Source organism: Heterodontus francisci, chromosome 8 (genome assembly GCF_036365525.1).
Source record: "Heterodontus francisci isolate sHetFra1 chromosome 8, sHetFra1.hap1, whole genome shotgun sequence".
Lineage (NCBI taxonomy): Eukaryota > Metazoa > Chordata > Chondrichthyes > Heterodontiformes > Heterodontidae > Heterodontus > Heterodontus francisci.
Window position 1 is genome coordinate 74,454,970 of NC_090378.1, and position 27,045 is coordinate 74,482,014.

General features: G+C 43.1%; 1 protein-coding gene across 4 annotated transcripts in view; it reads left to right on the top strand.

Moving 5' to 3' along the window:
- The window catches only part of kifap3a (kinesin-associated protein 3a), a 332,201-nt gene that overhangs the window by 61,035 nt on the left and 244,121 nt on the right, over positions 1–27,045 (top strand). For all 4 annotated transcript variants that reach the window (XM_068037376.1, XM_068037377.1, XM_068037379.1 and 1 more), the window contains exon 3: positions 10,588–10,742. In XM_068037376.1, the coding sequence (XP_067893477.1) occupies positions 10,588–10,742 (155 nt within the window). The remainder of the gene's footprint in view (positions 1–10,587; positions 10,743–27,045) is intronic.

Consider the following 27,045-nt stretch of genomic DNA (forward strand, 5'->3'; position numbering starts at 1 on the left):
TTTCAGAGCATGACGGGGCCCCCCATTTTACTTTTATTTCGTTTTTTTTTCTTACATTTTTTACAATTTCTTTTCTTTTGTTAATTTCATTTCATTGTAGTTTGTTTAGTTTGCTTACCCACTGTTTTTTTTTCATGTTTGTACTTGCTGCTATTCAATCCTCAGTTCGTTAACACCCTATCTGTACTAATGCTTTGTCTTTCAACACACCATTAACATATTGTTTGCCTTTGCTCCATGACCTCTTGGTCAGCCATGTGGCCTTGTCCAATCTACACCTTCTCCTTTGTTATCTCTTGCCCCACCCCACCTCCGGCTCACTTGCTTCTCACCTCTAACATTTCTAATATTTGCTAGTTCTGAAGAAGGGTCACTGATCCGAAACGTTAACTCTGTTTCTCTTTCCACAGATGCTGCCAGACCTGCTGAGTGGTTCCAGCATTTCTTGTTTTTATTTCAGATTTCCAGCATCCGCAGTATTTTGCTTTTAGTTCACCACTACTCTCTGTTTCCTGTCACTCAGCCAATTTTGTTTCTATGCAGTTACTGTCCCTTTTATTCCATGGATGTAGATGAGAAATAGGAGGGGGCCAAGGATAGATCATTGCGGGAACACCAAATAGAAAATATAATTGTAAAACTGAAGGGTCTGCACTGATGGAAAAACCCTCATAGCGTTGCTCTGTATTCTATTCTGGATAACCATGCAGTGCTATGAAAGTTTGACTATTGGACTGTCTGATCATAACCTATGAAACTTAAATTGCCATATTAAAGCCAAAATTTAATTAAAACTTATTTTCATGTCAGGGTATTGTCTTTCTCAACCATGGATTATTTCACAGCAGCTGCATGGACAGTGTTCCATAATGAAACTAAATGTTAGAGTTTAGATCTTTGCACCTATCGTTGTTTTCAGCTGCCTTTGTCTAAACTGGGCACCAAAACAACTCATTACTCTAGGCAACACTGGAACTGTGTTTAGTTTATTTCTCTCTCAAAATATGTTGCAAGTGTGATATGTTCAGTAGTCGAAAATTCTTTTAGAGGCTTTTTGAATCCCTCACCATTTTCTTCACTTCCTTTTTAAAGTGCAAGCTCAATTGTAAGGTATGGTTTTGTAGGCACCATCAACCCTCTAGTACCTTAAGTGAGTAATCATGTAAATGTAAACGATAAATATAAGGGTGTTAATCCTAATTCTCTTAACTGTTCTCCTAATTGAAATGAGAATAGCAATCTCATCAAAGATTTGGTATCAAATCAGGAATCATCTTAATGTGCATTTCTGAGTTCTACAGTAGGCAGTGCACAAATTAATTGAGCACTGACAAAGAAGTGTTAGAATAGTGAATGTTCTGCAGTTTATTCAGCTGCAAGTTGCACTCATGGTCAGCTGTGGTTCAGTGACTGTTGCCTTGGTCAGAAAGATGTAGATTTCAGTCCCACTCGGATACTTGAGCACATGGTAGAGGCTAATGTTCCAACACAGTACTAAGGAAGTGCTGCACCGTCAGGGGTGTCTTCTTTGATATGAGATATTAAGCAGAGGTCCCACCTTAGAGGACAGGCATGAAAGATCGTATGGCACTATTCGAAGAACAGGAACATTTTCCTTGGTGTCCTGACATAGGAACAGGACTAGGTTATTTAACGCTTTGAGTCTGTTCTGACGTTCAGTGAGGTTATGGCTGATTTTTGACCAAACTCCACATATCTGCCTTTGTCCATATCCTTTAATACCTTTGGATAAGAAAAATCGATCAATAATACCCAGTATTAATAATGCACAGTTCTAATGAAAGGTCACAGATCTGAAAAGTTAGCGCTGTTTCTCTCTTCACAGATGCTGCCAGATCTGCTGTGCATTTCCAGCGTTTTGTTTTTATTTTAGATTTCCAGCGTCTGCAATATTTTGTTTTTGTAAAAATCTATCAATCTCATGTTTAAAATTTACAATTGATCGAGCCTCAATTGCCATTTGCGGAAGAGAGTTCCTAATCTTTACCACCCTTTGTATATGGAAGTGTTTCCTAATTTCACTCCTGAAAGGTCTGTCTGCAACTTCTGGACAATGTCCCCTTGTCCTATGTCCCCTAGTCCTAGACTCCCCAGCCAGTTGAAATAATTTCTTACGATCTACACCATCTGTTCCTCTTGACATCTTGAAAACCTCAATCCAATCATTCCTTAACCTTCTGAATTCCAGCAATTACAGCCTTAGATTGTGCAATCTCTCCTTGTGTTTTAATCCTTGGAGGACAGGTATCATTCTGGTAAATGTAGGCTGCACTTCCTCCTAAGCCAATATATCGTTCCTAAGATGTGGTGTCCAGAACGGCTCTCAGTACTCTAGGTATGGTCTGACCAGGGCTTTTTATAGCTGAAGCATGACTTTTGCATGTTGTATTCTATTCCTGTAGGTGTAAAGGCCAGCATTCCATTAGCTTTCTTGTTTGTTTTCTGTACCAATATTTATTTCTCAGCCAACATCAGTAGGACAGATTATTAGTCTTTATTTCAATGCTATTTGTGGAACCTTACTGTGTGCAAATTGGCTGCCATGTTTTTTACATTACAACAGTGACTACACTTCAAAAGTACTTAATTGGCTGTGAAGCGCTTTGGGACATCCTCAGTTTGTGAAAGGCGCTTTGTATATGCCAGTCTTTTTTACTGTACTACAAAGTTGATGGCTACCTTGAGAATCATTCATGTAGTAAGCCAATCGAGGGACAAGGTATAGATTTCTTGAAATAATTTTAGTTCTAGTTGTACAATTCAATATGTCCTTATATTCCCACAACTAGCATGGCTATAGCTCTAAAAACAGTTTATTCAATAGTTGCAGAGCTAAATTAAAGTTCTAGCACAGCAGCTTATTTTGTGAACAGCACATAAATTGAAATGTGTTTCTAAATAATCGCCAATTATGAGGAAGCACTGTTGCTTCATTTTAGCACCTGCTACGTTGGAGAAAATATGCTGGGTATGGAACTGAAGAGTAGCGTTCCTGTCGTTTTCAGCTGTAAGGTTGCAATGTAAAAATATTTTGTAGCAATAATGATGCCAGCATCTCCCGAAGCTGCTTATTTGACTTTGAGCTGAGTTTTCGATCCCATATCCTCTCCATCACAAAAACTGCCTGCTCCCACCTCTGCATCATCATCTCCACTCTTAGCTCAGACTGTCTGCTGCTGAAGCTCTCAATTGTGCATTTGGCACCTCCAAACTTGACTAATCTAATGCTTTCTTGGCTGACTTCCAATCCTCCACCCTCCATAAACCTAAGCTCATTCAAAACTCTGCTGCTTGTATCCTAACTTGCACCAGTTCCTGCTTAATCATCCTCCTCCTTCGGCAATCCCTCAGGATTGAGGATGATTTGCTTCCATTCCAGTTTGATGGGTTCTGAGATGGGTGATAAGTCCAATACGTGATCTGCAGACTCTGCCACATGAGGGGCAGGTGGTGCTTGAAGAGTCAGGTGGATGAGTAGTTTGGAGGTTTGTGTGCTCCTTCTGACACCTCGACTTCGCCTCCGCATGTTCCGGACGAAGTCCCTCAAGGTGAATGATGCCTTCCCGAATGAGCTTTCTCTATCTAGGATGGTCATGAGCCAGGGACTCCCGCGAGTTGACGGGGATGTTTGATCTCTTCAGGGATGCTTTGAGGATATCTCTAAAGCATTTCCGCTGTCTCTTGCCATGACCAAGTTCTGAGTAGAACGGCTACTTCGGGAGTCAGGTGTCGGGCATGCAGATGACATATCCTGCCCAGCAGTGCTGGTTTTTAGATATTAGTGCCCTGATTCTCTCCCCACCCCCAACACCCTGTGCTCACTGACCTACATTGACTGCTGGACTCCAAGACTTAAAATTTAAAATTCTCATCCTTTGTGTATAAATCCTTTTGAATGGTCTCATTGATCCCTATCTGTAACCTCCAACCCTATACCCCTGGGCCCACCTCCTACCCAAACTTTCATTCTTCCAAATTTGGACTCGCACATTTCCCTCTCTGCGCCACCATTGACAGCTGTGCTTTCAGTAGCCTTGGCCTCATACTCTGGAATTCCCTACTGGGGGCTAGATACAGGAGCTCAGTCTGATCTTTCCCCAAGCCTTTCCATATCTCTCTTTTTTTTCTTTACAGCTTTCCTTAAAGTCCACCTCTTCGAATGTAAAAGTAGAATGCCCAGACTTCTTAAAGGAGCAACTGACACTACTGTACCTGAGAATCTATCCATGACAAAACCATGAGGAGTATTAAAGCTTGCAATAAAAACTAAATTTAAAAAAAAATCTAAATTTTTAAACCTGCATGGCTATTCTATGAACAATAAACGGTTGAAAATCATGGAATAACTAGTTGATTCAACTTGTGAGGAAACCTCTTCTAACTCATTTACAATTTGATCTTACGCCTCTTCCTGGTTTTCTTACTTGTGGGATCATGGGGTAATCTGCTATTTCCCAACTCATGCTCTTTCACTTTTTATTCAAAACTTTTTTTGTTTGAAATTATTTATTTAGAGATACAGCACTGACACAGGCCCTTCGGCCCACCGAGTCTGTGCTGACCAACAACCACCCATTTATACAAATCCTACATTAACCCCATATTTCCTACCACATCCGCACCATTCTCCTACCACCTACTAGGGGCAATTTACAATGGCCAATTTACCTATCAACCTGCAAGTTTTTGGCTGTGGGAGGAAACCGGAGCACCCAGCGGAAACCCACGCGGTTACAGGGAGAACTTGCAAACTCCGCACAGGCAGTACCCAGAACTGAACCCGGCTCGCTGGAGCTGTGAGGCTGCGGTGCTAGCCATTCCGCCCAAATGAAAGACAGGAATTTTGTTCATTAAAAAGAAAATTGTATTTATGCTCAACTGTAGATTGCATTAAATTGTCAGTGAAAATCTGGATTTTCAGCGACTTTGTAAATGACATGAATGTAGCATTATGCCATCTCCAGTGAAGTATTGTAAGTGGCCATAGTAGTGCTGTGGAAAGCCTAGCTTTGAGGTCCTTTATCATCTCCATATGTTGCCAATCCAAGCCTTCAATCTTACAATTATGTACACCAAGTCCTGCTGGTTGGGTGGTGTTACTTTTGTTTTACTTGTAATTTTTGAAAATCTCTAAAGGCGTGCAGGAAATGTTCTGTGTATTTAAGAAGGGTAGGGCAGTTTCACAGTATACTTTTACACAATGTAATTGTAAATTTTGAATGCTAGAAAACCATATGTGTAGTGAAAACAAATAGTGTTCTCTTGGAGAAGCAAACTTTTTTTTGAGGTAAGTTCGTTCTGTTCTATTTGGTGTTATCCCATGCCTACACTAGATCCTCCTATCCTTCAAAAGTGATAGAGTAACACTAGACCTTTTTTGGGCTTTAACTGCCATACACATTTATTGAATAGCGATAGAGCAGGCAACACATAGAAGCTTTTTATCGTAGTTATTAACTTTTGCTAGCTCTTCGCAGGAGACAAGGAGAAAGCATTTATAATTTTAGTGGTAAAAAGTATGGCTGTGATTACTCTTTTTTTTTTTTAAAAAACCTTTCACTCCTGAATGATGAAACAGCATAATCTGAGGATAAGGGATTGATCGTTTAAGACTGATGAGGAATTTCTTCAGTCGGAGGGTTGTGAATCTTTGGAATTCTCTACCTCGGCTATTTTGAAAAAAAAAATCATATCATATATTTCTATTTGAATTGTGTGGCTTAGCTCTTTCCTGAAGTAAACTAATCTATTGCCTGTTGAGCCATCATTGCAACAAAGTAACAAGGTGATGTTTCGGCATAATTTCAGTGTTCTCACTTCTGGTACAGTCCCCCTCGCCTTCAAAACTGCCGTTATCATCCCTTTCCTCAAAAAAAACAACTCAACCCCACCGTCCTTGTACACTACCGCCTCATCTCCAACTTCCCTTTCTTCTCCAAAGTCCTTGAACTTGCTGCCACCCAAATCCGTGCCCATCTTACCCGCAACTCCATGTTTAATTCCCTCCAATCATGTTTCTGCCCCTGCCACAGTATCGAAATGGCTCTTAAAATCACAAATGGCATCCTATCTATCTGTGGCAAAGGTAAACTACCTCTCCGTGCCCTTCTCAACCTGTCTGTAGCTTTTGACATGGTTAACCACGCTATACTCCTCCAGCGCCTCGTTACAGTCGTCCAGCTGGGTGGGATTGCATTCGCCTGGTTCCATTCTTAGCTATCACTAGGATATCACTGCAGTGGTTTCTCTTTCCACTCCTGTACAGTTACCTCTGGTGACCCCAAGGATCTATCCTTGGCTACATCCTATTTCCTTATTTCTTATCTATAAGCTGCTCTTTGGCAATATCATCTGAATACGCAGCATTAATTTTCGTAAGTATGCTGATGACACCCAGCTCTACTTCACCACCACTTCTCTCATCTTCACTGTTGCAAAATTATCAGACTGCTTAGTCAACATCCAGTACTGGATGAGCAGAAACTTTCTCCAATTAAATATCGGGAAGACTGAAGCCATTGTTTCAGTCGGTGCTACAAACTCCCTTCCTTAACTATCAGCTCCGTTGCCAGCTCCCTGGCAATTGTCTGAGGCTGAACCAGACTGTTCTTGACCTTGATGTCATATGATGAGCTTCCTATTGCATATTTGTGCCATCACTCGGACTGTCTATTTTCACCTCTATAACATCGCCTGACTCCGCCCCACTCAACTCGTCTGCTGTTGAAACCTCATCCATTCATTTGTGACTCCTAGATGTGACTATTCCAATGCACTCCTGATTGGTCTGCCATATTTTAAGGTCAGTCAACTTGAGGTCATCCAGCTATCTGATGCCTATGTGCTTAGTTGCAGCAAGTCCCGTTCACCCATCACCCCTGTGCTTGCTGAGCTACACTGACTCTTGGTCAAGCAACATCTTGATTTTAAAATTCTCATCCTCGCTTTCAAATCCTTCCTCGGTCTCACCCCTTCCTATCTATAGTCTCCTGCAACTCGACTACCCTCCAAGATACCTGCGCTTATCTAATTCTGACTTCTTGAGCATCCCTGACTTTAATTGCGCCAGCATTGGTGGCCTTGTCTTCAGCTGCTTTGGCCCTTAGGTCTGAAATTCCCTCCCTAAACCTTTTTGCCTCTGTACTTCTCTTTCTTCCTTTAAGAAACTCCTTTAAACCTACCTATTTGACTAAACTTTTGGCCATCAGTCCTAATATCGCCTTATGTGGCTCTGTGTCATATTTTGCTTTATAATGCTCCTGTGAAGCACCTTGGGACATTTTTACATGAAGTACATATAAGTACAAGTTGTAAGTTCTGTCAGTAAAGCTAGTCATTTAATCAGTTTTATACAATTGCATTTTTATAGCACTGATCATAATTTCAGCATGTCCCAAAGTGCTTCACATCCAATAGGATACTTTTGAAGTGTAGTTGTAACTGTTGTAATGTAGGGAAATGCAACAGCCATTTTCGCACAGCAAGATCTCATAGCTGCTGAAGCAGCTGTGGGGTCAGATCAAAAGTAAGCTAATCAGCTAACAAACTAACTGTGGAGTTATGGAGCCAATTTATAAAAAATAACAAGCAGAAGCTAACAGGACAGCTGCAGATAGCTTAATAGTAGCCTATTGTTTAATCACCCTAACAGTTCAAGGAGGGGGGGATGTGAAACTACAGAATAAGATGCAAGGATAAAATGCGGTGACGAATGAACCAATCATGCACTGATAATAGAAGTCTGCAAACCACTCAGAAACAAGAGGAGGGGGCCTTACTAGTTTTGTTTGAATAACTATAAGAAAGGCTTGCTGTAATGAGCACGTTCTTTTGTGTTCTTTTGTTTTGCTTTTTGTTCCTTTTGTATCCTTGCAATGTAACAACCATATACTGCAATAAAGTTTCTAAAAGTTACGGTTGGACTTCGTCTCTTTTTGTAACTGATGGGATCCAACACAGCAATGTGGTAAAGGACCAGATGATCTGTTTTCTTGGTGTTGGTTGAAGAAAAACTGTTGTCCAGGACATCTGGGCAACTCCTCTGCTCTTCTTCGGAAAGTGCCAAAGGATTTTTTTTTATGTTCATGTGAGAAGCCAAATGGAATCTTGTTTAATGTCTCATCTAAAGGACACCATCTCTGACAGTATTAAGGGAAGAACAGCACTGCACTGAAGTGTCAACATTTAGACATCAGTATTTGGTGGCATCAGGTTAGGCTCTAAATTTGCTGCAGCATGTATATCAATGAAATTTGCTTTCAGACTATTGACAGCGGTATCAAACATTAATCACCGAAAACCACCAATCATACTATAATGAGTACTCCTTTCAGGTGAAGCAGCAATTTATTTGTACTTTCAATGTAGTATACTGTATTCGTTGCTCACAATGTGGTCTCCTCTACATTGGGGAGACCAAACGCAGACTGGGTGACCGCTTTGCGGAACACCTCCACTCAGTCCGAAAGCATGACCCCGAGCTTCTGGTTGCTTGCCATTTCAACACTCCCCCCTGCTCTCATGCTCACATCTCTGTCCTGGGATTGCTGCAGTGCTCCACTGAACATCAACGCAAGCTCGAGGAACAGCATCTTTTTTACCGATTAGGCACACCTGCCGGACTGAACATTGAGTTCAGTAATTTCAGAACATGACCGGGCCCCCCATTTTACTTTTATTTGTAGTTATTTTTTCTTTTAAAATTTTTTTTGTGTTTATTTTATCTTAGTTTGTTCAGTTTGCCTACCCACTTTTTTTCATGTTTGTGCTTGTGGCTGTTCAGTTCTCAGTCCATTAACACCCTATCGGTACTAATGCTTTGTCTTTCAACACACTATTAACATATTGTTTGCCTTTGCTCCATGAACTTCTGGTTGGTTATTCTCTGGGACCTTGTCCTATCTACAACTTTTTTGTTATGTCTTTCCCCACCCCCACTTTACTTGCTTAAAACCTTTCACATTTCTAATGTCTGCCAGTTCTGAAGATGGGTCACTGACCTGAAACGTTAACTCTATTTCTCTCTCCACAGATGCTGCCAGACCTGCTGAGTATTTCCAGCATTTCTTATTTTTATTTCAGATTTCCAGCATCTGCAGTATTTTGCTTTTATCGAATGATGAGTGTTGTATCATTGCTATTTATTCTGGAAACATCGATTATAACTGGGGCGAAATTTTTCTGGAGGCATATTTTTGTAAATGGCACTTAAACATGGTAATGTATAGGTTATACCCCTCTAATTTACTACCAGTGCTTTGCAACGATAGCTTGCATTGTTGCAAATTAATTTCAAAAAATTGCAATAATATAAAAGCAAGATACTGGAAATCTGAAATAAAAACAAAATGCTGCAAGTATTCTGGTCAGGCAGCATCTGTGGAGAGAGAAGCAGAGTTAATGTTTCAGGTCTGTGACCTTTCATCAGTTCTCCACAGATGCTGCCTGACCTGAGTATTTCCAGCACTTTTTTTGTTATTTCAAAAAATTACAAACCTTTTTTACTGCTGTAACTGCTACTTTTTCAATTGTGGCTTAATTTTATTCAGGGCTGTGACTGATTATGTCCTGGAATAAAAATCTGTTTCACTTTTTTTAGAGGCTTAATAACCAAAGAGAATGGGCAGATTCTTAGCTTTACTGCACATGCTCATTTTCAATGTTGAGAAATATCCTACACATAAGGGCCCCTAAAGTCTCTTTTCATTGCCCGTTTTAAAAGCTGGGCCTTTTCCAGTGTTTTTCCATTTTCTTTTTTTGCACCAAAATCTGAATCCTGGCAGATGCATTAAGTATGGCAGACCAAAATGTGTAATTACATGCTGACATTTTAAGGTTACTCTGCACACACAATAGTGTGTCACACAACATAATCATCTGGTTGCAAGTTAGCTGAACACACTATCATTTGGTTGGGGATTTAATGATTTATTCCTACTTAATTATGCAAAATTTTGCTTTCTTGAGCAAGTTGCTAGAAGTGGACACAGATTTGTTATTCACAAAGTATTTGTGTGAATTAAAGGGGGTGAATTTGATTTTAAATCAGGTACAGAAAGAAAAATAAAGAAGGAAAGAAAGATTAAATTGAAAGAAAAAAAAGCAGAAATGAAATTTTTTTTTAAAAAAGTAGGCATTTTAAAAATGTCTCTGAAAAATTCAAAACCTTGAAGGAATGAGGCTCCACACTTGTAATAGTTCATTTCGGTACCAGTGATGTTGATTGGCAGTCATTAAAAGGATCCTTCAGCTTGTAATGATGAGACTTAATTTTCTGTGGTGAGTTTTATGAGAAATTGCTGTAAGTTCCTGAAAACAAAAGCCAGGGCGGCTAAAGATGGGATACTATTTTCACAAAGCTAAAAGCAGAACTCTCAGCAACTTTTGAAGTTTAACCATTCTTCTGCTGGTCACTTGAAGTTGCTGTACCGTTTACACTCATAAATAACAGCGAATGCCATTAGCCTTGTTGTATTTTGACTCCAAATCCTGGCCCATAAACTTTGTTGCAATTATTCAATACATTAATTTGCTTGGAAGGTACCAACAATATTATCTTCTTTTCAGTATCCGTCTGAAAAGCCTGAATGCTAACACCGACATTGCGTCTCTGGCACGAAAGGTGGTTGAAGAATGCAAGCTCATCCATCCAACTAAATTAGCAGAGGTGGAGCAGCTGCTTTACTACCTTCAGAACCGCAGGGAAAGTCCTCCAGGAAGAGGTAGGAAGCCACTTGTGGAGCTCTTAGTGATTTGTCTAACCACTACTTTTTGAAGTAATTAGAAGGACTGCAATCTGTATAGGTTTAATATGGATATGTTGTAGCTATAAATATACTACTTCAGTAGTTACATCTCTTTTGAAGTGATACTGTAAAATGCTGTGTATAGAAGTCCTATTCGTAGAGAAGTTACATTTCCATTAGAGATGGGATCTTATCAAGTACAGGACCCTTTTTTTGAAAAGTGGTTTTAGCATTTTGATGAATAATAGTGCCTTCTTTGTCCTAGTCTACTTCTGAGGCACAATTATTTAGTTGGTGAGTGCTGGTCACATTATCTTTGAAAGTAGCATGGAGGAGCAACTAAACCGAATATGTTTTAGCCTCACATCAACAGAGACTGTCATTAATCTAAGGGGTTTAAGTCAGCTGGACTGCTGGGTGGAGCACTACCTGGAACTGTACTCCAGGGAAAATGATGTCACTGATACCACCCTCAGTGCAGCCCAGTCTCTGCCAGTCATGGATGAGCTGGACATATAGCCAACAAAATCGGAGCTCAGTAACGCCATCGATTCTCTAGCCAGCGGAAAAGCCCCTGGAAAGGACGGCATTACCTAAGAAATAATCAAGTGTGCCAAGCCTGCTGTACTCTCAGCACTCCATGAACTATTTTGCCTGTGCTGGGATGAGGGAGCAGTACCGCAGGCCATGCACAATGCTGATATCATCACCCTCTATAAGAACAAGGGTGACCGCAGTGACTGCAACAACTACTGTGGAATCTCCCTGCTCAGCACAGTGGGAAAGCCTTTGCTCGAGTCGTTTTAAACAGACTCCAGAAGCTGGCTGAACGTGTCTACCCTGAGGCACAGTGCGGCTTTCAAGCAGAGAGATCCACTATTGATGCAGTTCTCCCTTCGCCAGCTACAGGAGAAATGCCGCGAAGAATGGATGCCCCTCTAAGTTACGTTCATAGATCTCACCAAAGCCTTTGACCTTGTCAGCAGAAGTGGTCTCTTCAGACTACTAGCAAAGATTGGATGTCCACCAAAGCTACTAAGCATCATCACCTCGTTCCATGGCAATATGAAAGGCAGAATTCAGCATAATGGTGCCTCATCAGACTCCTTTCCCATTCTGAGTGGTGTGAAATAGGGCTGTGTTCTTGCACCCACACTGTTTGGGATCATCTTCTCACTGCTGCTCTCTCAAGCGTTTAAGTCTTCAGAAGGAACTTTCCTCCACACAAGATGAGATGGCAGGTTGTTCAACCTTGCCTGTCTTGGAGTGAAGACCAAAGTACGGAAAGTCCTCATCAGGGAACTCCTCTTTGCTGACGATGCGGCATTAACATCCCACATGGAAGAGTGTCTGCAGAGACTCATCGACAGGCTTGCGGCTGCCTCCAACCAATTTGGCCTAACCATCCGTTTCATGAAAACGAACATCATGGGGCAGGATGTCAGAAATGCTCCATCCGTCAATATCGGCGACCACACACTAGAAGTGGTTCAGGAGTTCACCTACCTGGGCTCAACCATCACCAGCAACCTGTCTCTTAATGCAGAAATCAACAAGTGCATGGGAAAGGCGTCTGCTGCTATGTCCAGACTAGCCAAGAGGGTGTGGGAAAATGGCGCACTGACACGGAACACAAAAGTCCGAGTGTTTCAAGCCTGTATCCTCAGTACCTTGCTCTACGGCAGCGAGGCCTGGACAATGTATGCCAGCCAAGAGTGACGCATTCCATCTTTGCTGCCTCTGGAGAATCCTTGGCGTCAGGTGGCAGGACCGTATCTGCAACGTAGAAGTCCTCGAGGCAGCCAACATCACCAGCATATACACCCTACTGAGCCAGCGGCGCTTGAGATGGCTTGGCCATGTGAGTCGCATGGAAGATGGCAGGATCCCCAAGGGCGTACTGTACAGAGAGCTCGTCACTGGTATCAGACCCACCGGCCATCCATGTCTCCACTTTAAAGACGTTTGCAAACGCGAAATGAAGTCCTGTGACATTGACCACAAGTCGTGGGAGCCAGTTGCCAGAGATCGCCAGAGCTGGCAGACAGCTATAAAGGCGAGGCTGAAGAGACTCAGCAGTTGGCAGGAAAAGAGACAGCAGTGTAAGGAGAGAGCCAACTGTGTAACAGCCCCGACAACCAACTTTACGTGCAGCGCCTGTTGAAGAGTCTGTCACTCTAGAATTGGCCTTTATAGCCACTCCAGGCGCTGCTTCACAAACCACTGACCACCTCTCGATGCTTACCCATTGTCTCTCGAGACAAGGAGCCCAAAAAGGAAGGAAAGGACTTCTGAGGCACATTTATTTAGTTGGTGAGTGCTGGTCACATAATCTTTGAAAGTAGCATGGAGGAGTAACTAAGCTGAATATTTTTTAGCCGCACATCAACAGAGACTGTCATTAATCTAAGGGGTTTAAGTCAGTTGGTCATTTTACTGTCTTCTCACAACACTGTCTTCACTCTTAATTTAAACAAAAGTCTTCAAAAATCCAACAGAGAGAGGCTGTGACTACAGGAAACCCCACCAAGATGTTAACATTGGCAAATCTGTTCTTGATCATGGGTTTTTCAAATAGCTGCTTTCCCCATGGTGGAAGAGGTTAAGGATCTTTTATATCACCTGCATTAAAGGTGGGTTAAAATGGCCTTGATGGATCTGAAACTGAGTGAGGTGACAACTGTTTTATCCCAGCACAATTAAACTGAATAATTTCTTGGGAGACATTTGGAGAAGGTGTTGCTGAGAACCTGCCAGTTCTTCTCACCAAAAGTACTGGATAGTGTCACAATTTTGAGTCAGAGCTAACTTGTTAGGTGGAGATACCAAACATTGTTGCCAAAGGCAAAGCCATCAAAAGCTTGGCCTGTGCCTATCTATCAGCAAGTGTTTGAAATTTTTCATGGTCTAGCATTGTACCAACCATGCATCACCACTGTGGGGAGACAGTGTCATGAGTGACAAATTGGTGTTGCTGCTCAGCTATTTTGATTACTTGGTAGGCCTTTGTTATTAACACCTTGTGGGGGAGAAAGCTGTCAGAATAGCTTGCAGAAGTTAATTATTTTGTACAGAGCTGGGCGGCAAATTGAAAAGATGACAAGGCATAAAAAGATGGTTAATTTTTCATTTTAATGAAATGTATGCAATAGGCGATCTTTGTTTATGAAAATATGTATTTTAAGTGGGGTGAAGCATCAGTTAGAACATTAAAGAAATTGAAGGTCTTTACATTTCTTCAACAGTTTCTATTTAAGACTGTAGATGACTTATGATTGAGCTGTTAGTTTTTTTAAAATATTAAATTTAGCATACCCTAGGAAGACTGAGAAAATATGGTTTACTTTTAGATGTGTAGTTCTTGATTTACCAATACAGCACGAAGTTAGCTTGAGTTGTTGTTTGAAAAAGCTGTAATAGTAATTTGCTGATCCACAATTACAGGGCAGGCATAGGCAGCAACATGGAAACTGATCTCCTTTATGATATGTAATGGCATAATAATTTCAAATTTATACTAAGCTATTGAAATTTACTTCAAAGATGCACATAGCAGAAGCATACTGTTACCTTTATTTCAATGTAGAGCAAGGTTTGTTTATGTTGTTGATATTTCAGTATATTTAAAAGCAAGAGATCACTCAACCAGATTACAATCTTCAAAACAAAAATGAATAAACTCTATAATGTGTCCTCATCTATGGATGCTACAATATTATGTATCATCAGTGAAAGCTATTTTCTGATGAGACAAGGGTCATAGAGTTTGATCAAAAATCCTGTTTTGTAGTTGGCCTTTCATCTTCCAATTTTTTAGAACTTGTAGATTAGAAATACAGTACCCCTTAGAAGTCATGTTTCTGGACCTCTTCGACTTAAGTTTCCTTAACTAGCTAATTATTTGAATAGGATGGTAGTAGAAGAGAAATCTATGACAGCTTTAGCTCCTTCCATGTATCAGAGGAATAAAACACGCCTCGGTGAAGTTTTCTAAAATTCTTTCACTGGTTATGGACGTCGCTGGCTAGACCAGCATTTATTGCCCATCCCTAGTTGCTCTTGAAGGTGGTGGTGAGCCGCCGCCTTGAACTGCTGCAGACCATGTGGTGTAGGTACACCCACAGTGCTGTTAGGAAGAGAATTCCAGGATTTGTATCCAGTGACAGTGAAGGAATGGTGATATAGTTCCAAGTCAGGATGGTGTGTGGCTTGGAGGGGAACTTGCATGTGGTGGTGTTCCCATACATCTGCTGCACTTGTCCTTCCAGGTGGTAGAAGTCGCAGGTTTGGAAGGTGCTGTTGAAGGAGCCTTGGTGAGTTGTTGCAATGCATCTTGTAGATGGTACGTGCTGCTGCCACTGTGCGTCGGCCGTGGATGGGGTGACAATCAAGTGGGCTGCTTTGTTCTGGATGGTACCGAGCTTCTTGAGTGTTGTTGGAGCTGCACCCATCCATGCAAGTGGAGATTATTCCATCACACTCCTAACTTGTGCCTGAAAGATGGTGGGACAGGCTTTGGGGAGTCAGGAGGTAAGTTACTCGGCACAGAATTCCCAGCCTGTGACCTGCTCTTGTAGCCACAGTACTTATATGGCTTCTCCAGTTCAGTTTCTGGTCAATGTTAACCTCCAGGATGTTGATAGTGAGAGATTCAGCGATTGTAAGGGAAGATGGTTGGATTCTGCCTTGTTGGAGATGGTCATTGCGTGGCGCGAGCGTTACTTGCCACTTTTCGCCCTAAGCCTGAACGCTATCGAGCTCTTGCTGCATCTGGACACGGGCTGCTTCATATCTGAGGAGTCGCAAATGATGCTGAACATTGTGCAGATATCAGCAAGCATCCCCACTTCTGACCTTATGATGGAGGGAAGCTGAAGATGGTTGGGCCTAGGTCACTACCCTGAGGAACTCCTGCAGTGATGTCCTGGGACTGAGATGATTGACCTACAACAACCACACCCATCTGCCCTAGTGCTAGGTATGACTCTAACCAGTGGAGAGTTTTCCCTTGATTCCCATTGACTCCAGTTTTGCTAGGGCTCCTAGATGCCACACTCTGTCAAATGCTGCCTTGATGTCAAGGGCAGTCACTTTCACCTCACCTCAACTCTAGACTTCAGCTAGTTTGTCCATGTTTGGACCAAGGTTTAATGAGGTCAGGAGCTGAGTGGCCATGGCAGAACCCAAACTTAGTGTCAGTGAACAGATTAAGTGCAGCTTGATGGCACTGTTGACTACACCTTCCATTACTTTGCTGCTGATCGAGAGTGGACTGATGGCGGGGTAATTGGCCAAGTTGGATTTGCCCTGCGTTTTGTGTACAGGACATAACTGGGCAATTTTCCACTTTGTTGGGCAGATGCCAGTGTTGTAGCTATACTGGAACAGCTTGGCTAGGGGTGCGGCAAGTTCTGGAGCACCGGTCTTCAGTACTATTGCCGGAATGTTGTGGGGGTCCATAGCCTTTGCAGTAGCCAGTGCCTTCAGCTGTTTCTTGATATCATGTAGAGTGAATCGGGTTGGGTGAAGGCTGGCATCTGTGACGCTGGGGACCTCGGGAGGAGGCCGAGCTGGATCATCTACTTGGCACTTTTGGCTGAAGATGGTTTGCAAATGCTTCATCCTTATCATCTTCACTGATGTGCTGGGCTCCCCCATCGTTGAAGATGGGGATATTTGTAGAGCCACCCTCCTCCTGTTAGTTGTTTAATTGTCCACCACATTCACGACCGGATGTGGCAGGACTGCAGAGCATAGGTCTGATTCATTGGTTGTGGGATTACTTAGCTCTGTCTATCACATGCTTCCACTGATTATCATGCATGTAGTCCTGTGTTGTAGCTACCAGGTTGACAACTCATTTTGAGGTATGCCTGGTGCTGCTGCTGGCATGCCCTTATGCAGTCTTCATTGAACGAGGGTTGATCCCCTGGCTTGATGGTAATGGTAGAGTGGGGGACATGCTGGGCCATGAGTTACAGATTATGTTTGAATATAATTCTGCTGCTGCTGATGGCCCACAGCGCCTCATGGATGCCGAGTTTTGAGTTGCTGGATCCATTCGAAATCTATTCCATTTAACGTGGTAATGCCACACAACACAATGGAGAGTATCCTCAATGTGAAGATGGGACATTGTATCCACAATGACAGTGTGGTGGTCACTCCTACCAATACTGTCATGGACAGATGCATCTGTGACAGATAGATTGGTGAGGATGAGGTCAAGTATGTTTTTCCCGCGTGTTGGCGCCCTCACCAATTGCTGCAGGCCCAGTCTAGCAGCTATGTCCTTTAGAACTCGGCCAGCTCGGTCACTAGTGGTGCTACTGAGCCACTCCTGGTGATGGACATTGAAGTCCACAACCAGAGTGCAGTCTGTGCCCTTGCCACCCTCATTGCTTCTTCCAAGTGGAGTTCAACATGGAGGAGTACTGATTCATCAGCAGAGGAGGGGTGGGGGGGAGGTACAGTATGTGATAATCAGCAGGAGGTTTCCTTGCCCATGTTTGTCCTGGTGCTGTGAGCCTTAATGGGGTCTGGAGACAATGTTGAGGACTCCCAGCGCAACTCCCTCCTGACTGTATACCACCGTGCTGCCACCTCTTGTGGGTCTGTCCTGCCAGTGGGACAGGACGTACCTAGGGAGGTGATGGTGGCGTCTGGGACATGGTCTGTAAGGTATGATTCCATGTGTTTGACTATATCAGGCTGTTGCTTGACTAGGCTGTTGGACAGTTCTCCCAATTTTGACATAAGTCCCTGAATGTTAGTAAGGAGGGCGTTGTCTTTTCAGGTGCCGAGGTCAATGCCGGGTGGTCCGTTCGGTTTTGTTCCATTTAAACTTCTCTCTAGTGGGTTGGTACAACTGAGTGGCTTGCTCAGCCATTTTAGGGTATTTAAGAGTCAGCCACATTGCTGTGGGTCAGGAGTCACATGTCGGTCAGACCAGGTAAAGTTGGCAGATTTCCTTCCCTAAAGCACGTTAGTGAACCGGATGTTTTTTCTTAGAACAATTGACAATGGTTTCATGGTCACTATTACTGAAATTAGCTTTTAAAATTCCTGATTTATTAGTTGAATTTAAATTCCACCAGCTGCCATGGTGGAATTTGCAACCCTCTCCCCAGAGCATTAGCCTGGGCCTCTGGATTGCTGGTCCAGTGACATTACCACTATGCCACGCCTCCCTGAAATGTGGTGGAGCATGCTTAGATTTTAATTTGTTGCTTGCCAGCAGAGAGCCCGAGTATGGATAATATGACAGTTATACTGCAGAATCCAGTGTAAACTTGCATGCACAGAGGTCCATCACAAGTGCCTGAATTTCTCTTAATGTTAGTGAAGAGGTGACTTTTGGCTAACCATAGTAATTAAAGTTTGAAATAGTACAGCTGGTGAATGCTTGGTTACGGACAGGTGGGAGGTGGTATGGGTGACTCGCACTTTTCACACCTCAATTGACCGGAGATAGTATTTTAAAACCTACCTGAAAGGAGTCGGGAGAGGCGACAAACCTGTGAGGAATGAGCTACCAGGGAGTGTATAAAGAGAGTCCCAGGCTCGGGGCCTTCACCTACCTGGAGGGAGGAAGGAGAGGTGGTGGACCTGCGAGGTAACGACTGTGTGCTGGAGTTTGAAAAAAAACAGACCAAAACAAACAAGATCCTGAGGGGTCTTGACAGGGTGGATGTGGAAAGGAAGTTTCCTCATGTGGGAGAATCTAGAACTAGGGGTCACTCTTGAAAAATAAGGAATCGCCCAGTTAAGACAGATGAGAATTTTTTTCTCTGAGGGTTGAGTCTTTGGAATTCTCTTCCTCAAAAGACAATGGAAGCAGAGTCTTTGAATATTTTTAAGGCAGAGGTAGATAGATTCTTGATGAGCAAGGGGTGGAAGGTTATCGGGTGTAGGTGGAAATTTGGAGTAATCAATTCAGCCATGAACTTACTGAATGGCGGAGCAGGCTCGAAGGCCGAGTGGCCTACTCCTCCTAATTCACAGGAAAGTGGTGAGTTGATTGGCTGGTGTTGCTTCAGGACTGAGTCCAGCAACTGGGAGGTTAAAAATATTAAGTATTAATAACAAGTAACGTGGGTGGCTGGTGAGTCTTTTATTTTTAAGTAAGGTTTATTACTATTGATGAGGTTATTACAACGATTGGTAACATTTTAGTTTTGGTAGGGTGTATTAATAGTGGTAAAGTAGATTAGTGTTCGTAAAGTTTTTTAGTCTTGGTAAGGTTTATTAGTATTGGTCGGGTTATTAGTAATAGCAGGGCTTATTAGTAGCAGAGTTTATTTGTAGTACCAAGGTTTGTTATTTAATAGATCGATGAATGGCAGGACTGCTCCAAGCTCTGATTCCACATCCTGTGCTATGTGGAAGCTTCCGGATGCTCCTCATGTCCTGGATAACCATGTGTGCAGGAAGTGCCATCAGTTACAACAGCTTGAGCTCCGGGTTTCAGAACTTGAGCAGCAGCTGGCGTCACTGGTGTATTCTTGAGGTTGAGAGTTTCATGGAAGCATGTTTATAGATGTGGTCACCCCACAGTTTGAGTATGCAGGCAGTGAGGGAATGGCTGACCACCAGGCAGTCAAAGAGGAACAGGCAGGTAGTGCAAGAGTCCCCTCAGTGCATCTCACTCTTCACTTCACTTCTGATTACTTAGGAAAGTGACGATTCATCTGGCGAGTGCAGCCAAGGCCAAGGGACCATGAGTGACTCAGCTGTACAAGGGGTGGGTACAAGGAAGACTGGAAGAGTGATAGGAGATTCGATAGTCAGGGTACCAGACAGGCGTTTCTGTGGCTGCAGACGTGAATCCAGGTTGCCTCACTGGTGCCAGGGTCAAGAATGTCACTGGCTGCATAGTACCCTGAGGGGGAAGGATGAACAGCTAGCAGTCATGGTCCACATTGGTACCAACGGCAGGTAGGAAGAGTGATGTAGTCCTGAAGAAAGAGTTTACTCAGCGAGGTAAGAAATTAACAAGCGGGATCTTAAAAGTGGTAATCTCCGGATAACTCCCAGTACCACGCGCAAGTGAGTATAGAAATAGGATAATGCAGATGAATGAGTGTCTGGAAAGATGGTGCAGGAGGAAGGGCTTTAGATTCCTGGGGCACTGGGACCAGTTCTGGAGAATGTGCGACTTGTTCAGGCTGGACGGGTTGCATGTGAACAGAGCTGGTACAAATTTCCTTGCGGGGCAAGCTAGTGCTGTTGGAGAGGGTTTAAACTAACTTGGCAGGGGTGTGGGAACCAGGAGATAATACAGGAGAGGAACACCAAGGTGAACAGAGAATTGGATGAGACAGTTAGCACTAGAGTAGGAAATAGCGAAGTATTAGGTGGGGTCAGAGTGAAAGTTTTAGACAGTACTGAAGAAGGTAGTAGTAGTTCCATATCAGATGGGAGTGGACTGAGAAGGACTACAAGGAATGCAAAGACAGGGTTACAATGCATGTGTGTAAACACACAGTGTGGTGAATAAGGTTGGTGAGCTACAAACACAAATAGCAATATGGCAATATGATGTACTGGCAATAACGGAAATGTGGCTTAACAATGGTGAGGACTGGGCACTTCATGTACAAGGATATAAAGAAGGGAAAAGGGGAGGTGGGGTGGCAGTCCTGATTAGGGAAGACATTGCAGCGCTGGAAAGGGAGGATGTCCTTAAAGGGGCAAGGACAGAATCCATTTGGTTAGAGATGAGGAGCAAAAAGGTTATGATCTCACTACTAGGGATATTCTATAGGCCTTCAAATAGATATAGAGGATTAAATTTGCAGGGAAATCACAGAGATGTGCAAGAACTATAGAGTGGTGATATTGGGGAACTTTAATAACCCAACTATCGATTAGGATAACTTTAGAGTCAAGGGAAAGGAGGGGGAAGAATTCCTAAAATGTGTCCACTTTGATCAGTATGACCTCAGCCCGACTGGAAAAGAGGCATGCTCGATCTGGTTCTGGGAAATGAGGTGGGCCAAGTGTCTTTGGGGATGCACTTGGGTAAGGGTGATGATCATATCATAAGGTTTAGAATAATAATGCAGAAAAGCAAAGAACAAAATAATTAGAATGTCTAGATTGGAAGAGGGGTAATCTCAACATGATGAGAAGGGATCTAGCCAGAGTAGAATGGAACCAAAGACAGGCAGGAAGAGCTGTATCGGAACAATGGGTTATCTTTACGGAAGGGGTGCTTCAGGTACAGGCTAGGAACATTCCAACAAGGGTGTAAGTTGGGGAACCAAGAACAGGGCTCCTTGGTCGATGAGGGAGGTAGAGATAATGATGAAACAAAAAAAGAGGGTATATGATGCATGGCAAGTGAACTCATCAAGTGAGAACCAGGCCATATACATTAAGTTGAGAGGGGAGGTGAAGAGGAAAATAGACTGGCAAAGAGAATGTGAAAGTAAAGTGGCAGTCAACATAAAAGGGAACCCAAAGATCTTCTACCGGCATGTTAATAGTAAGAGAGTGGTAAGAGGAGTGCAGCCTATTAAGGACAGAGGGGATCAGGCACAGGGCAAGGCTAATATACTTAGTGAACACTGATACAAAGTACTCATTACGGAAACGGAATCTGACAAAGTATTGGTAGAAGCAGAGAGAGTAGAGGCAATAAAGAGGATAAAACTTGAGAGGGGGGAAGTACTAAAAAGGCTGGCTATGCTTGGGGTTGATAGGTCACCTGGTTCAGATGGCTTACATCCCAGGTTGCTAAAGGAAGTGGGGATGGAGATAGCAAAAGGGCTTGCCATAATCTTCCCTGGAGACGGGGGAGAGCCGTGGGAGATGCCAGAGGACTGGAGAGTGGCAAATGTGACACCCTTATTCAAGAAAGGGTGTAAGGACAGTCCGAGTGACTTCAGGCCAGTTAGTTTAACATCAGTGGTGGGTAAGGATTTAGAGACTATAATCAGGGTAAAGATCAGCTGACACTCAGAGAGGGTTGAGTTAATTAACGATAGCCAGCATGGAATTGTAAAAGGCAGGTCATGTGTGACTAATTGAATTTTTTGATGAAATAACAAGAGAAGGTTAGAGTCATAGAGTTACACAGCACAGAAACAGGCCCTTTGGCCCTGTGCAGGCCATCAAGCACCTAACTGTTCTAATCCCATTTTCCAGCACTTGGCCTGTAGCCTTGTATGCTATGGCATTTCAAGTGCTCATCAAAATACTTCTTAAATGTTGAGGGTTCCTGGCTCTACCACCTCATCAGGCAGTGCGTTCCAGATTCCAACCACCATCTGGATGAAAAAATGTTACCTCAAATCCCCTCTAAACCTCCTGCCCCTTAGCTTAAATCTATGCCCCCTGGTTATTGACTCCTCTGCTAAGGCAAAAAGTTTCTTCCTATCTAACCTACCAATGCCCCTCAACCTTTTGTATATCTCAATCATAGCTCCCCTCAGCCTTCTCTGGTCTAAGGAAAACAACCCTAGTCTTTCCAGTCTGTCTTCATAGCTGAAATGCTCCAGCTCAGGCAACATCCTAATGAATCTCCCTGTGCCCTCTCCAGTGCAGTTACATCCTTCCTATTGTGTGGTGCCCAGAACTGTACACAGTACTCCAGCTGTGGCCTAACTGGCATTTTATACAGCTCCATTATAACCTCCCTGCTCTTATTTTCTATACTTCGGCTAATAAAGGCAAGAATCCCATATGCCTTCCGAACCACCTTATCTACCTGTGCTGCTGCCTTCAGTGATCTATGGACAATTACACCAAGGTCCCTCTGACCTTCTGTACTTCCTAGGGTCCTACCATCTATTGTATATTCCCTTGCCTTGTTAGTTCTCCTAAAATGCATCACCTCACACTTCTCAGGATTAAATTCCATTTGCCACTGCTCTGCCCATCTTACCAGCCCATCTATGTCGTCCTGTAATCTAAGGCTTTCTTCCTCACTATTTACGACACTACCAGTTTTTGTGTCATCTGCAAACTTACTGATCATACCTCCTATATTCACGTCTAAATAATTAATGTACACTACAAACAGCCAAGGGTCCCAGCACCGATCCCTGTGGTACACCACGGGTCACAGGCTTCCACTCTCAGAAACAACCCTCAACCATCACCCTCTCCTCCTGCCACTAAGCCAATTTTGGATCCAATTTGCCAAATTGCCCTAGATCCCATGGGCTCTTACCTTCTTAATCAATCTCCCATGCGCGACCTTATCAAAAGCCTTGCTGAAGTCCATGTGGACTACATCAACTGCTTTACCCTCATCTACACATCAAGCTACCTCCTTGAAAAATTCAATCAGGTTAGTTAGACACGGTCTCCCCCTGACAAAGCCATGCTGATGATCCCTGATTAATCCCTGCCTCTCCAAGTGGAGATTAATCCTGTCCCTCAGAATTTTTTCCAATAGTTTCCCAACCACTGATGTTAGACTCACTAGCCTGTAATTACCTGGTTTATCCTTGCTACCCTTCTTGAATAATGGTACCACATTCACTGTCCTCCAGTCCTCGGGTACCTCTCCTGTGGCCAGAGAGGATTTGAAAATTTGTGTCAGAGCTCCTGCTATCCCCTCCCTTGCCTCACATAACAGCCTGGGATACATCTCATCTGGGCCTAGGGATTTATCCACTTTTAAGCCCGCGAAAACAGCTAATACTTCCTTTCAATACTAATATGTTCAATTATATCACAATCCCCCTCCGTGATCTCTACACCTGCATCGTCCTTCTCCATAGTGAACACAGATGAAAAGTAATCATTTCAAACCTCACCTATATCCTCCGGCTCCACACACAACATTGCCACTTTGGTCCCTAATGAGCCCGACTCTTTCCCTGCTTGTCCTCTTGCCCTTAATATACTTATAAAATGCCGTAGAATTTTCCTTTATGTTGCCTGCCAGTGTTTTTTCATGTCCCCTCTTCGCTCTCCTAATTACTTTTTTAAGTGCCCCCCTATACTTTCTATATTCCTGTAAGGCCTCCGCTGTTTTCAGCACTCTGAATCTGCCATAAGCCTCCTTTTTTTTCCTGATCTAATCCTCTAAATCCCTTGACATCCAGGGTTCCTGGACTTGTTGATCCTACCCTTCACCTTAATGGGTACATGTTGCCTCTGAACTCTCATTATTTCCTCTTTGAATGACTCCCACTGGTCTGATGTAGACTTTCCTACAAGTAGCTGCTCCCAATCCATTTTAGCCAGATCCTGTTTTATCATAAAAGCAAAATACTGCGGATGCTGGAAATCTGAAACAAAAACAAGAAATGCTGGATTCACTCAGCAGGTCTGGCAGCATCTGTGGAAAGAGAAGCAGAGTTAACGTTTCGGGTCAGTGACCCTTCTTTTATCATATTGAAATTGGCCTTCCCCCAATTCAGTACCTTTTATTTCCGGCCTGTCTTTGTCCTTTTCCATAACTACCTTAAATCTTAGAGTGTGGTCACTATCCCCGAAATGTTCCCCCACTGACACTTCTACCACTTGTCCAGCTTCATTCCCTAGGATTAGGTCCAGTACTGCCCCTTATCTTGTAGGATTTTCTACGTACTGGCTCAAAAAAGCTCTCCTGTATGCATTTTAAGAATTCCACCCCCTTTAAGCCTTTTGCACTAAGACTATCCCAGTTGATATTAGAGAAGTTGAAATCCCCTACTATTATTACCCTATTATTTTTGCACCTCTCTGAGATTTGCATACATATCTGCTCCTCTATCTCTCCCTGACTGTTTGGAGGCTTGTAGTACACTCCCTGTCAAGTGATTGCCCCCGTTTTATTTTAAGTTCTACCAATATGGCCTCATTTGAGGAACCTTCTAAGATATCATCCCTCCTTACTGCAGTAATTGACTCCTTGATCATCAGTGCAATACCACCACCTCTTTTATCCCCTCCCCTATACCCTGGAATATTGAACTGCCAGTCCTGCCCCTCCCTCAACCATGTCTCTGTGATAGCAATAATATCATGTGCTAATCAATGCCCTCAGTTCATCTGCCTTACTAGTAAGACTCCTTGCATTAAAATAGATGCAATCCAGCCTTGCATTTTTCTCTTGTGCCGTAACAGATCAATATTTGCTCTGCCTTCCAGACTCACTCTGTTTCTCTTTGATATTTGACTGTGGATCACCCTTTACTGTACCTCCACTCTGTATCCCATCCCCCTGCCAAATTAGTTTAAACCTCCCCAACAGCACTAGCAAACCTCCCAGCAAGGATGTTGGTCCCGTTCAGATGCAACCCGTCCAACTTGTGCAGGTCCCACCTTTGCCAGAAACAGTCCCAGTGATCCAGGAAACTAAAGCCCTCCCTCCTGCACCATCTCCTCAGCCACGTATTCATATGCTCTATCCTCCTATTCCTATACTCACTAGCACGTGGCACTGGGAGTAATCCAGAGATTACAACCTTTGAGGTCCTGCTTTTTAATCTGCTACCTAGCTCCCTAAATTCTTGTTGCAGGACCTCATCCCTCTTTCTACCTATATCGTTGGTACCAGTGTGTACACGACCTCTGACTGTTCACCCTCTCTCTTCAGAATGTCCTGCAGTCGCTCCATGACATCTTTGACCCTAGCACCAGGGAGGCAACATACCATCCTGCAGTCATGATTGCGGCCACAGAAACGCCTATCTGTACCCCTTACGATAGAATCCCCAATCACTATAGTTCTTCCACTGCCTTTCCTTCCCTGCTGTGCAGCTGAGCCACCCATGGTGCCACAGACTTGGCTCATGCTGCATTCCTCTGAGAGGCCAACTCCCCCAACAGTATCTGAAGTGGTAAATCTGTTAGAAAGGGAGATGGACCCTGGGGACTCCTGCACTACCTGCCTAGTTCTTCTACTCTGCCTAACAGTCACCCATTCCCTTTCTATCTGAGCAGTCTTTACCTGTGGTGTGACCACCTCCCTGTACATGCTATCCATGATGATCTCAGACTCGCGGATGCTCCGCAATGTCTCCAGCCACTGCTCCAGATCCGAAACGCAGATTTCGAGTAGCTGCAGCTGGAGACACTTCCTGCACATGTATTCAGCCTGGACACTGGAAGTGTCCTTGATTTCCCACATTGCACAGGAGGAGTACTCCACATTGCCGAGTTGCCCTGCCATGACATAGCCGTAATTTATCTCCTTAAATTACCCAACAATTAGATTATTTACACTGGGGACCTTGATTCCTTAAAGAAAACGCTACCTACTATATCAAAAAAAAACTGTAACCTTTCCCTTTAGATACTTACTCAGCTATTTAGAGTTATTCCCTAACAGCAGTGATTCACCAATCACCTTGCAGCTTTCCCGTGACATCATTGTTGGCTTTTTTCCAAAACTCCGGCGCGCTTGAAGAGGTCCGACTGCTCTCTGCTCATGAAGGTAAGTGAAGGCCCCGAGCCTCGCGCTGAATTTATCCACTCCTGGTTCTAGGCATTCTTACACAGGTCCGACTGCTTTCCACTCCTGAAGGTAAGTGAAGGCCCCGAGCCTCGCGCTGAATTTATCCACTCCTGGTTCTCGGTGTTTCCACACAGGTACGACTCCTCTCCGCTTGTGAAGGTAATTTTTGTAATTCTGTTCAACAGTTGATTTTTATTTCATAATTCCACCAGTTCGTTTCATATTTCATCACTCTTCCCTCCGTGAGCATGACCATTTGAAATTTTGTTTTGCTTAACCTGCAGTTAAATCTCAGTTAATGAGAAACCAATGTGGAGAATCCTAGAATGCACCATTGCATTGGCATCTTTACCACCCCTTTCCAGTCATATTATAGAAACTGTGTTGCATTGTTAAAAGCAATTGTGTTATTAGACCTTTAGAAAATGGGGAACACAGGTAATTTATAACTTGATTTTATATTGATACTATTTTAAGATGAACAGTTAGTAGAAACCAAATGGATATTACATTTTGACTAATATAATGAATGCAGACTTTCATCTCCCCTGAGGTTGCATTTGAAATACGTTACCTGAAATATTGCCTGCTTATCTGAATTAGATTGGTCCTTAATTATTGACTGCAGTATTTGAATTTAATTTTTAAAACACCATTTCAGATAATCTAACAGTTTATAAGTGCAACCCTTATTGCATTGCTCCATTATTTGACTGCAGCTTGAGTCCTAGTTTCAACATTATGGTGCTAATTGTTTGAGTGCAGTCACTGTAATATTAATCTCATTAAACACTAAGCACTTGGTTACCAAGAGCCATCTTATAATGAAGATGGTGTTTTGTTTGTCGTCTGAGCAATACCAAAATGTTTGTATTTCTT